The sequence below is a fragment of the Lepus europaeus genome, chromosome 16 (genome assembly GCF_033115175.1).
Source record: "Lepus europaeus isolate LE1 chromosome 16, mLepTim1.pri, whole genome shotgun sequence".
Classification (NCBI taxonomy): Eukaryota; Metazoa; Chordata; class Mammalia; order Lagomorpha; family Leporidae; genus Lepus; species Lepus europaeus.
The window spans coordinates 50,512,081-50,525,084 of NC_084842.1; the positions used below are offsets into that span (position 1 = coordinate 50,512,081).

The following is a 13,004-nucleotide window of genomic DNA, read 5'->3' on the forward strand; positions in this document are numbered from 1 at the left end:
GTGGACAGTGAGAGAGAGAGACAGAGAGAAAGGTCTTCCTTTGCCATTGGTTCACCCTCCAGTGGCCGCCACAGCCAGCGCACCGTGCCTATCCGAAACCAGGAGCCAGGTGCTTCCTCCTGGTCTCCCATGTGGGTGCCCTCCTGGGCCACAGCAGAGAGCTTGACTGGAAGAGGGGCAACCGGGACAGAATCCAGTGCCCCGACCGGGACTAGAACCCGGTGTGCCGGCGCCGCAGGCGGAGGATTAGCCTATTGAGCCGCAGTGCCGGCCTCGTACAGTACATTTTAAAAACACTTTATCTGGGAGTCAGAGTCGTGATGTAGCTGGTAAAGCTGACACATACAATGCTGGCAATCCCATATGTGCGCCAGTTCTAGTCCTGGCTGCTCCACTTGCGATCCAGCTCCTTGCTAGTAGCCTGGGAAAAGCAGCGGAAGATGGCCCAAGTGCTTGGGCCCCTGCTATCCATGTGGGAGACTTGGAAGAGTCCTGGCTCCTGGCTTCAGCCTGGCACAGTCCTGTCTGTTGCAGTCATCTGTTGAGTGAACCAATGGATAGATAATCTCTCTCTCTCTCTCTCCCTCTCCCTCCCCCTCCCCCCTCCCTTCCCCCTCCCCCTCCCCCTCCCCCCTCCCCATCTCCCTCTTCTTCTCCCTCTCCCTCTTTCCCCCCTCCCCCTCCCTCTCTGTAGCTCTTTCAAATAAATAAATAAATCTTTAAAAAAGAAAAAACAACTTCCTCTGGGGGTGGGCATTTAACATAGCAGTTAAGATGCCTACATCCCATCAGAGTTCTGGATTCAGTACCTAGCTCTGGCTTCTGACTCTGGCTTGCTGCTAATGCAGTCCCTGGGCTGCGATTACAATGGCTCAGTGACTTATTCTTAGCACCTACATGAGAAACCTGAACTGAGTTCCCAGCTCCCAGCTCCTGGCTTTCAATTCAGCTTGGCCCTGGCCAGTGATGGCATTTGGAGAGTAAATCAGCAGTTGAGAGAACTGTTTCTCGCTTATTTGCTCTCTTTCTCTGCCTCTCAAATTAAAAACAAATTAATTAAAAATTTCTTACTCTGATTTATAAAATATTTTATAGTAATACCATTGCTGTATGGTTCTATCAGCTCTCAAATAGTGTGTTCATTCTTAAAGAAATTTAAATTTTGAAATGTAAAGGTCTTGAGAGGGAAAGTCTTAGAAGAAAATATGGATGAAATCACCTAATTTTACTGAGGCTGTAGATGCTTTTTTTCAATCTTTCTCCATCCTTTTTCTTCTGTTGCTGTTTTCACTGCACTCCTGTAGGCTCAGGCTCTGTCACAGCAAAGCATTGTGGCAGTTTCTGAACAGTCACAGAAGGGTCCCTCACCTTTCCATTTTCCTCTCACCAGACTTGCCTTCATCCAAAACACAAATATGAACACCTTTCTGCTCACTTTTCATTGCTAGAGAGTAAATTCGAGTTTTGGTAGATCATTCCAAGTTCCTCATATCTCATTACAGTGTGTGTTTAGTGTCTTCTGGTCCTCCTCTCTTGGTGTATGCTGTGATGTGGAAAGTATCCTCTATGTGTGCTTTGGTCCTGAGATGTGTGCTCTTATTTCTCTCTCAATCAAAAATGCTTTTAAAGCATCATCATTCTTCCTAACTTCCACTTGTTCCCTTTACCATGGACATCATTTCCACATTAAATGGGTCTTTGTATCACCATAATAGTTCGTGCACACTCCTAGATTAGATTATGTCATATTTATGGTCAGTTGCCTACATGTTTATGCCCTCTGATGTGAGTTACTTTATGCCTGCAACCAGATCTTTATCATCTCTATCTGCAGCAGTGCCCTGGTGTAGGTGCTTTATAGAAGGTACTTGGTAAAGGTTTTTAACTTAAATTGAATTTAGCCTTATGAAACATTCTGGTGGCCTGAGCCCTTTGCCTAACAAAACACAATGTCATTCTTCTAGTCTGAGCTTCTAATAGTTCTTTCAGAATAGTCTGATAGTATTTTATCCATGCATTTAACAGGTAATTGCAGAGATATCTCTGGCAATGTAATCTATGATGAGATTATAAAAATTATGGGCATTGGTGTCAATGATTCCATCAGAATACAGGTGTTTCTACCTTATCCTCACATTGAAAGTGGAGCGGCATCCCTGCCTACTCTTCTTTACACGATAGAAAAACTCCAAGTCCTCATATATAACAGATTTATCCTTTACGTGTCTTTATACCAACATAATTTCTGCTGATCTCTATCAGGGGTCTGCCAGCCTTGTTTGTATTTATATCTAGTTTTGAATGAACTGGAAATCCTTAGTGTCAACATAATGAAAATATAATATATTTAACCTAATGCTGCCACAATGTTTATAACATAGCCTCAAACGCTTTTATTGTGATTTCATTTATTTGGAATCTATTCCATACTCCCCCCCCCCTTTTTTTTTTAATAAACAGCCATCAAGATATGACTCTCTGGGTCCTTGAATGAAAATCTTGTAGAGTACCTTTAAAGAAATAGCATCCAGGGCTTGTCAGATGCAAGGAGGTTGGCTTGGCTGTGGTCAGTCAGACAATAACTCTCAGCAGAACTTAGAATGGCTTCTGCTGAATGAATTTAATCTGCTATGAAAATGAGTGAATTGGCTTTTTCATTCTCATATTAGAAAACGTAACGCAAGGAGGTGAAAGAGGCCAAAAGATTCGAAGATTAGCTGAGCTTGATTTTTGGCTATAATTTCATTTCTATTTTAGAAGATTCAGGAAGGAGAGTCACTGATTGGAATTGCAGCTTGCAAACTATGTAATCCAATACCTTAGCTGGCTTGCTTTCTAAAAGGAGATGGATCAATCCTAGGTAATGACCCAGGCGTATCCAACTTTATCTATTAATCTTTTAGATTGCCAATGAATAGAAAAGAAGATAGCTCCCCCCTCCTAAAAAAAGGACTTATACTAGTTTTTCAAAATATGAAACAGATATGTATGTTAGTCTCTGTTTCTTTCAAACTGCATTTTGCTGATATTTTTGCCTTCTCTTCACATTTATTTTGACATGTCATATTTAAGCCTGAAGCACGAAACCACTGGTTAGGAGCATAGTGTATGTGGAAGCCTTTTTGACTGTGGTCTCCAGTATATAATAATTTGGATTATCAGTGTCAGATATTTTTCTAGGGATTTATTTGAGTCCCTAGAGGATATTCCTGAAGTGGGAGAGTTTAAGCTCTGGCTGCTGACTCTCTAGGAAGCTAGAAACAGAAGATAACAATTTGGTGCTATGGTATAGAAGGCTTAAGCCTCCACCTGCAGTGCCAGCATCCCATATGGGCACCAGTTCAAGTCCTGACTGCTCCACTTCCAATTCAGCTCCCTGCTAATATGCCTGGCCCATGTGTGCTTGGGCCCCTGCACCCACGTGGGAGACCCAGAAGAAGTTCCTGGTTTCTGACTTTGGCCTGGCCCAGCCCCAGTCTTTGCAGCCATTTGGGGAGTGAACCAGCGGATGGGGATATCTGTCTCTCTTACCTTCTCTCTCTGGATCCTCTGCCTTTCAAATTAATTAATTAATTAATTTCTAAGAAACAGAAGATAAGTTGGGGTTTTTTATTTGATATATAAATTTTTACTAGTTTCCTTGTCTTCATGCTGATAACTCAACTTAACTCCTGTATCCACATTCCATATCGCTCTCCTTTGCTGTTTCCTAAGATAGACAGTTCCTCTGTGGGTAAGGTAGAGGGAGCTGCCCTTGGTAAACTTTTACTGCTCCTCTCCTATTCTCCTGTCCTTTGGTTTTAACCCTATAGAAATTATTTACTATAACTTGTGGAGGTGATGGTTCAGGAGAGAATGTTGGTTTGAGTGGGTTCAAGCTGCTGTCTTTAATTGTGAAGATAATGAAAGGGAGGATCTAAATCTTTCTTAAACAATTTTTCATAAGCATTCATTTTTCATAAGCATTTCATTTTTCATTTCAGTTTTTCATAAGCATTTCATGCAGCCCTCTCATTTCTGTCCTCAGGTTTGGCCAATACTCTTTGAGTTCCCACGCTCTCCAATTCCTGAGTCTTTGGGGAGTTTCAAAGCATCAGCCGGCTTAGCTTGCCTGACTGCTGGGCAAGCTCTCCTGTGATTGTGCCAGTGTTGTCTGCTCTGTGGTCATCTCTGTGATCATCCAGAATCCGCCCCCCTTCTTGTCCTTTGCTCTCTCATTAGACCATCTGCTCCACGTGGCAGGGATTGTGTTCCATCTTGTTGTGGCAGTATCTCTAGGGCTTGCAACAGTGCCTGGTATTCTGTGTGCCCCAAACATAATTTAGGTGAATGAGTGAATGAATGGGCAGACCTCAGACTTTGCCTTGTGCCTACGTAGCAGCCACCATTGTTTGAGGAGAGGAGTTAGTTATGCTCTGCCGTCTGCTGTTACTCCTCTTCTCCGATTCTCCTGTGCTTTTGGTTTTAGCCCTTTAGAAGTTATTACTGTTGTCTTGTGAAGGGAGTAGTATAGAAGAGAACGTTGCCTATGAGTGCCTTCCACCTGCCAACTTGGTTAATTATTGAAATATTTCAGTGTCCTTATAATCTTGCTGTTCCAGAATCTTTTAAATAAATTCTCTTGTTTTCCCTGGAAACTACATGTTGCTGTTAGTATTCCATAAATATGTACATCACTATAGACTCAAATAGGAATATAAAAGATTAGGAGCCTTAGGGTCAGTATTAATGATCTATACTATTATGAAAATATTGTTATGAAAAATAAAAATAATTCTAGATATTATATAATAAAAACATCTCTCCATTCTTGACCAAAGTGATTGCTGTCAACAATTGTGTTTTTCGTATATATTGTTTATCCATTTCTTCAGCATCTGCTGTCTCCTTTTAAAAGGATTTATTTATTTGTTTATTTATTTGAAAGGCAGAGTGACAGAGGAAGGGGCAGACAGAGAGGTCTTCCACCTGCTGCTATACTCCCCCAGATGGCTGCAACAGCTGAGGCTTTGCCAGGCGCAAACCAGGAGCTAGGAAATCCATTTGGTTCCCTCTCATGGGTGACAGAAACCCTACTACTTGAGCCATCATCTGCTGCCTCCCAGATGCATGAGCAGGAAGCTGGATCAGAAGCAGAGGTGGGACGCAATTCCAGGCTCCCATATAGGATGCAGATGTCCCAAAAAGGGGTTTATCCTGCTGTACCATGACACCCAGCCAGTGCCACCTGTTTTTTTTTTTTTTTTTTTCAAAGATTTATTTATTTATTTGAGAGGCAGAGTTACAGAGAGGAAGAGACAAAGAGAAAGGTCTTCCATCCACTGGTTCACTCCCCAAATGGCCACAACAGCTGGAGTTGAGCCAGTACTGAAGCTAGGAACCAGGAGCTTCTTTCCAGGCTCCCACGTGGATGCAGGGCCCAAACCCTTAGGCCATCTTCCACTGCTTTCCCAGGCCATCAGCAGAGAGCTGGATTGGAATGGAACAGCTAGGACACAAACCAGCACCCATATGGGATGCTGGCACCACAGGCGACAGCTTAACCCGCTATACCACAGTGCCAGTCCCTTTACCAGTTTTAAAAAACACAAATGGCAGGGGTGGATGTTTGACTTAGTGGTTAAGAAGCCTGCATCCCATATCCTAGTGCCTGGATTTGAATCCTGCTCCATTCCTGATTTCAGCTTTCTGTTAATTTGCAAATGCAAGCAGGCAGTGGTGATGGCTCAGTATTTGGGTTCCTGCCACCTGTGTGGGAGACTTGGATGGAGTTCCTGGCTCTCAGCTTCAGCCCAGCACAGTCCTGGCTGTTGTAGGCATTTGGGTAATGGGACAGGGGATGGGAGCTCTGTCTTCTCTCTGTCTCTCCAATAAGAAATAAATAAATAAATAAGAGTTAACATTTGCAAATGGAGAAGATATATATGTTTTGTAGATTTTTAAAAAATTTTATCTGACACACCGCGCCGTTCTGATGGCAGGAGCCAGGTGCTTATCCTGGTTTCCCATGGGGTGCAGGGCCCAAGGACTTGGGCCATCCTCCACTGCACTCCCTGGCCACAGCAGAGAGCTGGCCTGGAAGAGGGGCAACCGGGACAGGATCGGTGCCCCGACCGGGACTAGAACCCGGTGTGCCGGCGCCGCAAGGTGGAGGATTAGCCTAGTGAGCCGCGGCGCTGGCCGCCAATTTTTTTTTTTACCAATTCCTATTGATAATTAGCTTTGGACTTATCCCAGTTTGAGGCTACTATGAAAAAACTGCTTTAGTAAACATTTTTGTATATAGCCTTTGCATTCATGTATGTGTGATCACAGAGAAAAATTTGTATTCTTTTTAGTTATTGTTTGTGATGATGGGTTGCATAGACTACAAACATTTTTAATGGCTTTTCTTTAAAAAAAAGTTGCCTGCTTGAGCAATGATTAGGGCTTTTTCAGCCATACTATAATTAAACTGAGAGGTCAATACAAAGTCTTTGATTAGTAATTTATGTTTAATGCAGTAATTTATTTCATGTCTTTGTATTGATGATAACATGAGCATTCTTTTTGCATTCAAAAATCATTTGCATTCTTACTATGGAAAAAATCGCCCATCCCCCATTTCCTGCTTCAGAAAGAGCTTTGCGTAGATGCCGGATCTTTAGAAAACTTTGAGGAAGAGTGAATTTGTTGAGAAATAACAAGGGTAAAATACAAGGCGACAGTGTGAGTGTTTCTCAGGAAGTTATCCCTCTCTTCTTATTCTTCTGTTTGGCCATTATTTTGTTACATAAACATAGTACATAAGTAACAAGCTACTTAGATTAGCGGTTCTCAAAATATGATTGAAGGTCTTTAGACTTTAAATCCACAGTGAATCAAGGGACCCAATGGCCAAATAGTTGGGGAAGACACTGCTTTCCATTTCCTTCTCTCAAGCCACATCTGAGATACACAGCCCACGTTGGGATAGTAGCTTTCCTCTGCAAGCTCACCGGATTTCAAGCTTAGACACTTTTAGAAACCGTGTTCTCCAGGTAAAGGTTTACTGTGGGACTTGCTGTTTCACTTAAATTTTAGATCTGGGTAAATGACTGTTTGTGAAGAGTCATCATTATGTTGCATGTGTATAATTTTAGAAACTCAAGGTTTGGCTTATAAGATAATTATCTGAAGTATGCTTAGGCTGTGAAGGCCCTTGTATAAGGATATGCTGCACACCTACAGGTGAAGAAGTAAAGTGTCATGGATTCAAATGTTTTCCTGACCCCAATTAAAGTAGTTAGAAACAAGAGTCTCTGACAGTTAGATTGGGAATTTTTTAATATTTTAGTGGTAATACATTTGTGATCTTATTTTCATAAAGATAGGTCATAAATGAGAGAAGGAAATTAGGACTTTGCTGGGTAAGGACACTTCATGAATATACATAGTTCTAAATTGGCTTTCTTTCATAGAAGAATGTTTATTTTTCCATCATACATATTTAATATAAGAATTCAATTAAAAGCATAATCAAAAAACCAATCATCATATATTTAAACATAATCTAATCCCAGACATTTCTTGTGAATATATACAGGAAGTTAGATAGCTATATGTGGGGTATCCAGCAAGGCAAATAGGTAGCAAAATGCAAAAGGGACCATACTACACATGCTATTTTATTCAATTTGTTTGAATTAATAGGACAGAAAGAAACTAAAATGAAAATGACCTAATTTTAGATAAATATTTCTATTACAGAAGGAATAGCTTTTTTCAAAAAGATTTATTTTTGTTTATTTGAAAGAGTTACGGGGTGAGGTGCAGCCAGAGAGAAAGAGAGAGAGGTCTTCTATCTGCTGGTTCACTCCCAGATGATTGCAATGACCAGAGCTGAGCTGATCTGAAGCTAGGAGCCAGGAACTTCTTTCTGGTCTCCCACATAGCTTCAGGGGCCCAAGCCCAAGCAGTTGGGCATCTTCTACTGCTTTCCCAGGCCATAGCAGAGAACTGGATCGGAAGTAGAGCAGCCAGGACTTGAACTGGTGCCGATATGGGATGGCAATGCTGCAGGTTGGGGCTTTAACCCACTACATCACAGCACCAGCCCCAAAGAATTGTTTTTAAGATATATTTCAGGTTAAATATAAACATACATATATCTATACACACACACACACACACATATGTAGAGAGAGAGAGAGAAATTTGACAAATTTAAAAATGAGAAAATTAAATCCCCTTCTCAATACCTGATTTTTGTCTTAATTGTTATTTTAATGTTTGAAAACTTTTTATGTGTAGAACTTTTTTTTTCATTTCTTTAACCATACTTCTTATGGTGTGCTGTGTTAGTTCCATATTAAGTAAATTTGCTGAATCTCATGGAAATCCCAATAATAACCCTGAAATTTAAGATTGAGAATAAGTAATGTGCATTCTTTGTAGAAATTTCATAAAGGAATAAGAACTAGTAATCTGTGTTCTTTGTAGAAAACTCAAAGTAAAAATAAGCTAATGATGATCCTATCACAAAACAACTTATAATCATATTTCACATTATTCGTATGATATATGTGTGTGCATATATATGCAGAAATGTATTTCTAGAGTTTAAACTTATAAACTACCATAAGTCTGTACTATGTATTCTCTTATATCTATTATTTTCTAATTAGTTAATATATTGAGCAGATTTTCCAATCTATAATTTAGCTCTACTTGTTACTTTACTGATTATACAGTATCTAATATAGATATACTGTTACTTATGACCCAAATTCCACATTGTTATACATGAATGTGCTCCTCATTTTTTTTGTTGACAGTGAATGTCCTAGTATATGCCTGTCTGCAAATGCATATATATATATATTTTTTTCCTGGAACATATTCTTTACATGATTCAGAGAGAAAATTAAATCTGAAATGATGTCTATACACCTGTATGAGGATCCTCTAGGAAAGCAGAATGTGTGTGTGTGTATGTGTGGGGAGAGAAAGAGCCTGAGCAAGAACCAGAGAAATGTATTATAGATGATAAAGAATTGACTAACATGATTGTGGTGACTGAGAAGCCGCACAATAGGCCGTCCGCAAGCTGAAGAATGAGGGAGGCAGGTTGCGTGGCTTAGTCCAAACCTGAAAGCCACAGAACCAAAGAGACCAATGGTATTAACTCTCAGTGCATGGCTGAAGGCCTAGAGTTCTGATAACTAAGAGCAGGAGAAAAAAGATGTCCCAGCTCCATGAGAGAAAGAATTCACCCTTCTCTATTCCTTTGCATTCTCTCCAGGCCCTTAGCCAGTTAGATGGTGCCCACCCACATGAGTAAGGGCAGATCTTCCTTCCCCACACACTGATTCAGCTGCCAGTCACTTCTGGAAACACACCTGCAGACAACACACGGAAATCATGGTCAGCTAGCTGAGGATCCCTTAGTCCAGACAAGTTGACACTTGAAAGTACCATCACAAGTGGATGAGTTTACACATTGTGTCTCAGACGATGTGGTATTTCCCTTTACAACACTTTCCACAGTTTGTGATTATGTTGGTATGATTAGTTTTTTAATGTCTGTCTCCCTAAGCTCAGTGAAGGCAAGGATTCTATTGCTTGGGTCATCATTGTATCTTTAACACTTACAAGTGTTTAGTTCTTAAAAATTTGGGGATAAAATATAAGTGTCACACACAGTGGAAATGAAGTGACATGAAATGGAAGAGAAAAACTTTTTTTTTTTTTAAAGGATTTATTTATTTATTTGAAAGACTGAGGGAGAGAGAGAGATCTTCCATCCATTGGTTCACTCCTCAAATGGCTACAACAGCTAGGGCTGGGCCAGACCAATGCTGGGAGCCAGGAGCTTCTCCTGGGTTTCCCACTTGGGTACAGGGACCAAACACTTGGTCCATCTCCTTCTGCTTCTCCTAGGTGCATTAGCAGGGAACTGGATCAGAAGTGGAACAACTGGGACTTGAATTGGCACCCATATGGGATGCCAGCATCATAGGCTACAGCCTTAACCTCTATGCTTCAACGTCAGCCCTGAGAAAAACCATCTTTGTTGTGTGTTGAGGCATGTAACCCACTTTACAGTTACAACTGTCATAGACATTTGTCCCTTAAGGAACAATCACCATAATATTTTTATTAACTACTTAACCTGGCTCTATAATATAAATTTTCCCTTATATTTTAGTTTGCAAACTTTTGAAAAAAGTCTCTCAGTCATCTGACCCTAGGCACAGAGGAGGCTTAACTTGTTTCAAAACCACCTAATTGCAAATGAAAACAAAACCCAAACCAGCTCACCAATCCAAGCTGTTGATCGTATAGAAGATTTCTTATATTTCTGCTTATGCTTTGTTTTTGCTATAGGAGAAGCTGTTATCCAGATCTCTTCAGAGGGGTGAAGATCTTCAGTTTGACCAGGTATGTCAGTTGTGTGGGAATAATTTTTCCTAGAAAGAAAATGTTCATCCTAATAGTTTGACCCAAATATATCAATTATTAAGAAATTCCTTCATTTTGTTTAGTGATCCTGTCTATCCTTCTTCCGCACATTCATTGTGGAATTGGTAAAGCTTTTTTGTTTAACAAGTAATTGAACTATGAACTTTATTGATTTCAGTTCATTTAGCATTTTAAAACATTATACTTTTCATTGTTGATGTCTTTAATGTGACTTTTGAAATTTTTCTGTTACCAATTACATTTCCCAGCTTTTTCTTGTATACCAATCCTACAATTTTTATATAATGCTATTTTATAATATTTATTTTCTTCTGTTGAGATTCTAAGAACCTATACTTATATGTAGAATACAAGTATCTAGAACCTCATATTATATTGCCTCTAATGTTAATTCTCTTACTAAGATTAAATGTTAGATCAAGTGATAGATTATCATAATTGTTATATGTTGATTATTTAAAAAAACTATAACTCAGATTTCTGTTACTGTGTTAGTCTATTTTCTGTTGCTGTAATAAAATTCTTGAGGCTGAATAATTTCTTTTTTTAAAAAAGAGGTTTATTTAGTTTCAGAGGTCCAAGAGCATGGCTTTGGGTTCTGCTTGGGTTGGGTGAGATCCTCATGGATCGTGTCCATCACACACAGTGGCAAGAGTGGAGGAAATCTCATAGTGAGAGAGGAAGCCAGACAGAGTGAGGGGTCAGGCTTGCTTTTTATTAAAAATTGCTTTGGTGAGAACTCACTCATTCTCCAATACTAGGGCAGTGCCCTCTGTGACCTAATCACCTCCCACTAGGTTCTGCTTCTTAAAGGTACCTACTTCTTAAATGTACCTCTTAATACTACCACACTGGGGACCAAGCTTCCAACCTGCAAATCCTAGGGTGACACACTGAGACCATATCCAAACCATAGCAGCTGCCATCTTGTATTCCTGAACCGCTTTACTCAAGATTTTGCGTGTAAGAAGTAGAAGCCAATGCTCATATTAAGGAAATTGTAAGATAAAGAAGTCTGGTTAGAATTATTCAGTGGGAGGCTGGTGCCACGGCTCAATAGGCTAATCCTCCGCCTTCGGCACCGGCACCCCAGGTTTTAGTCCCAGTCGGGGCGCCAGATTCTGTCCCGGTTGCTCCTCTTCCAGTCCAGCTCTCTGCTGTGGCCCGGGAGTGCAGTGGAGGATGGCCCAAGTCCTTGGGCCCTGCACTGCATGGGAGTCCAGGAGAGGCACCTGGCTCCTGGCTTCAGATCAGCATGATGCGCCGGCCGCAGCATGCCGGCCGCAGCGGCCATTGGAGGGTGAACCAACAGCAAAGGAAGACCTTTCTCTCTGTCTCTCTCTCTCACTGTCCACTCTGCCTGTCAAAAAAAAAAAAAAAAAAAAGAATTTTTCAGTGGAAACTTATACAAAATGCTATGTCCTTGGATCCCACTGCAGACATGCTGAATCAGAATCACCCAGGGTGGAGTTTTGGCCTCTGTAGTTACAGCAGCTGCCTAGGAGATTCTGATGCATATGCTTAGTAAACAGCTACTGGTGCAAGCAACCATGCAAAGGAAGCTAAATCCTCTATTACAATAATAAGATTACCTTATGCATTGCTTTTCAACTCTTATGCCACTATGCAGTTAAGATTATTCACATCTGAGTCTACTCACTTATCAATGTATAATCAGGACTTGAAATCTAGTTATACAACATTTTAGGGAAAATTTTCATTTGTCTTCTTAATAAATGATTGACAAAAACATAACTGATCATGCCTCATAGCTTGATTTTTTTCCCCTCGACAATAAAAAGACATGTGTGATATAGATTGGTTTAGTGTATATTTACAGTACGGATGGTATTTTATTGTGCCTTTGGATATCAAAAGGGATTTTTTTTGAATGATACTGTTCATTATTAATATAGTTTTTTAAAAGAAACATGGCTATATAATATTGAATCTTGTTTTTATTTTAATTTTCTACATTAGGAACTATTTTCTTGTCAAACTATGACAATTTGTAATAGAATGATGATTAAGACAGGGCAAAAGTAATGAAAAAGAGAGTAGTCCACAGAATCAAATAAACTGTATCATTATTATCTATTTTCCTGGATGAAGAACAGTTTGAAGTTACATGTAGTATATAAACTATCAAGAAAATTAAATGTTTGATTTCCAGAAATACCAGTTTAATCTTCATTAACTGACTCTTTCTTCCTATAGTTAACTGAATGAGACCATGGGCATTCATGTAACCCATAGCTTTACTTTTTTTTTTTCTTAAAGATTTATTTTATTTATTTGAAAGAGTTACAGAGAGGCAGACAGAGTGAGAGAGAGGTCTTCCATACGCTGGTTCACTCCCCAGGTGGCCGCAACAGCCGGAGCTGGGCCAATCCAAAGGCGAAAGCCGGGAACTTCCTCCAGGTCTCCCACGTGGGTGCAGGGGCCCAAGCACTTGGGCCATCTTCTGCTTTTCCAGGCCATAGCAGAGAGCTGGATCGGAAGAGGAGCAGCCGGGACTAGACCGGCACTCATGTGGGATGCTGGCGCTTCAGGCCAGGGCT

The 13,004-nt window shown here is 40.4% G+C and overlaps 1 protein-coding gene across 5 annotated transcripts in view; it reads left to right on the top strand.

The window, feature by feature from the left end:
- Positions 1-13,004, top strand: part of FRYL (FRY like transcription coactivator) — a 302,188-nt gene that overhangs the window by 151,484 nt on the left and 137,700 nt on the right. For all 5 annotated transcript variants that reach the window (XM_062213674.1, XM_062213678.1, XM_062213676.1 and 2 more), the window contains one exon: positions 10,348-10,401. In XM_062213674.1, the coding sequence (XP_062069658.1) occupies positions 10,348-10,401 (54 nt within the window). The remainder of the gene's footprint in view (positions 1-10,347; positions 10,402-13,004) is intronic.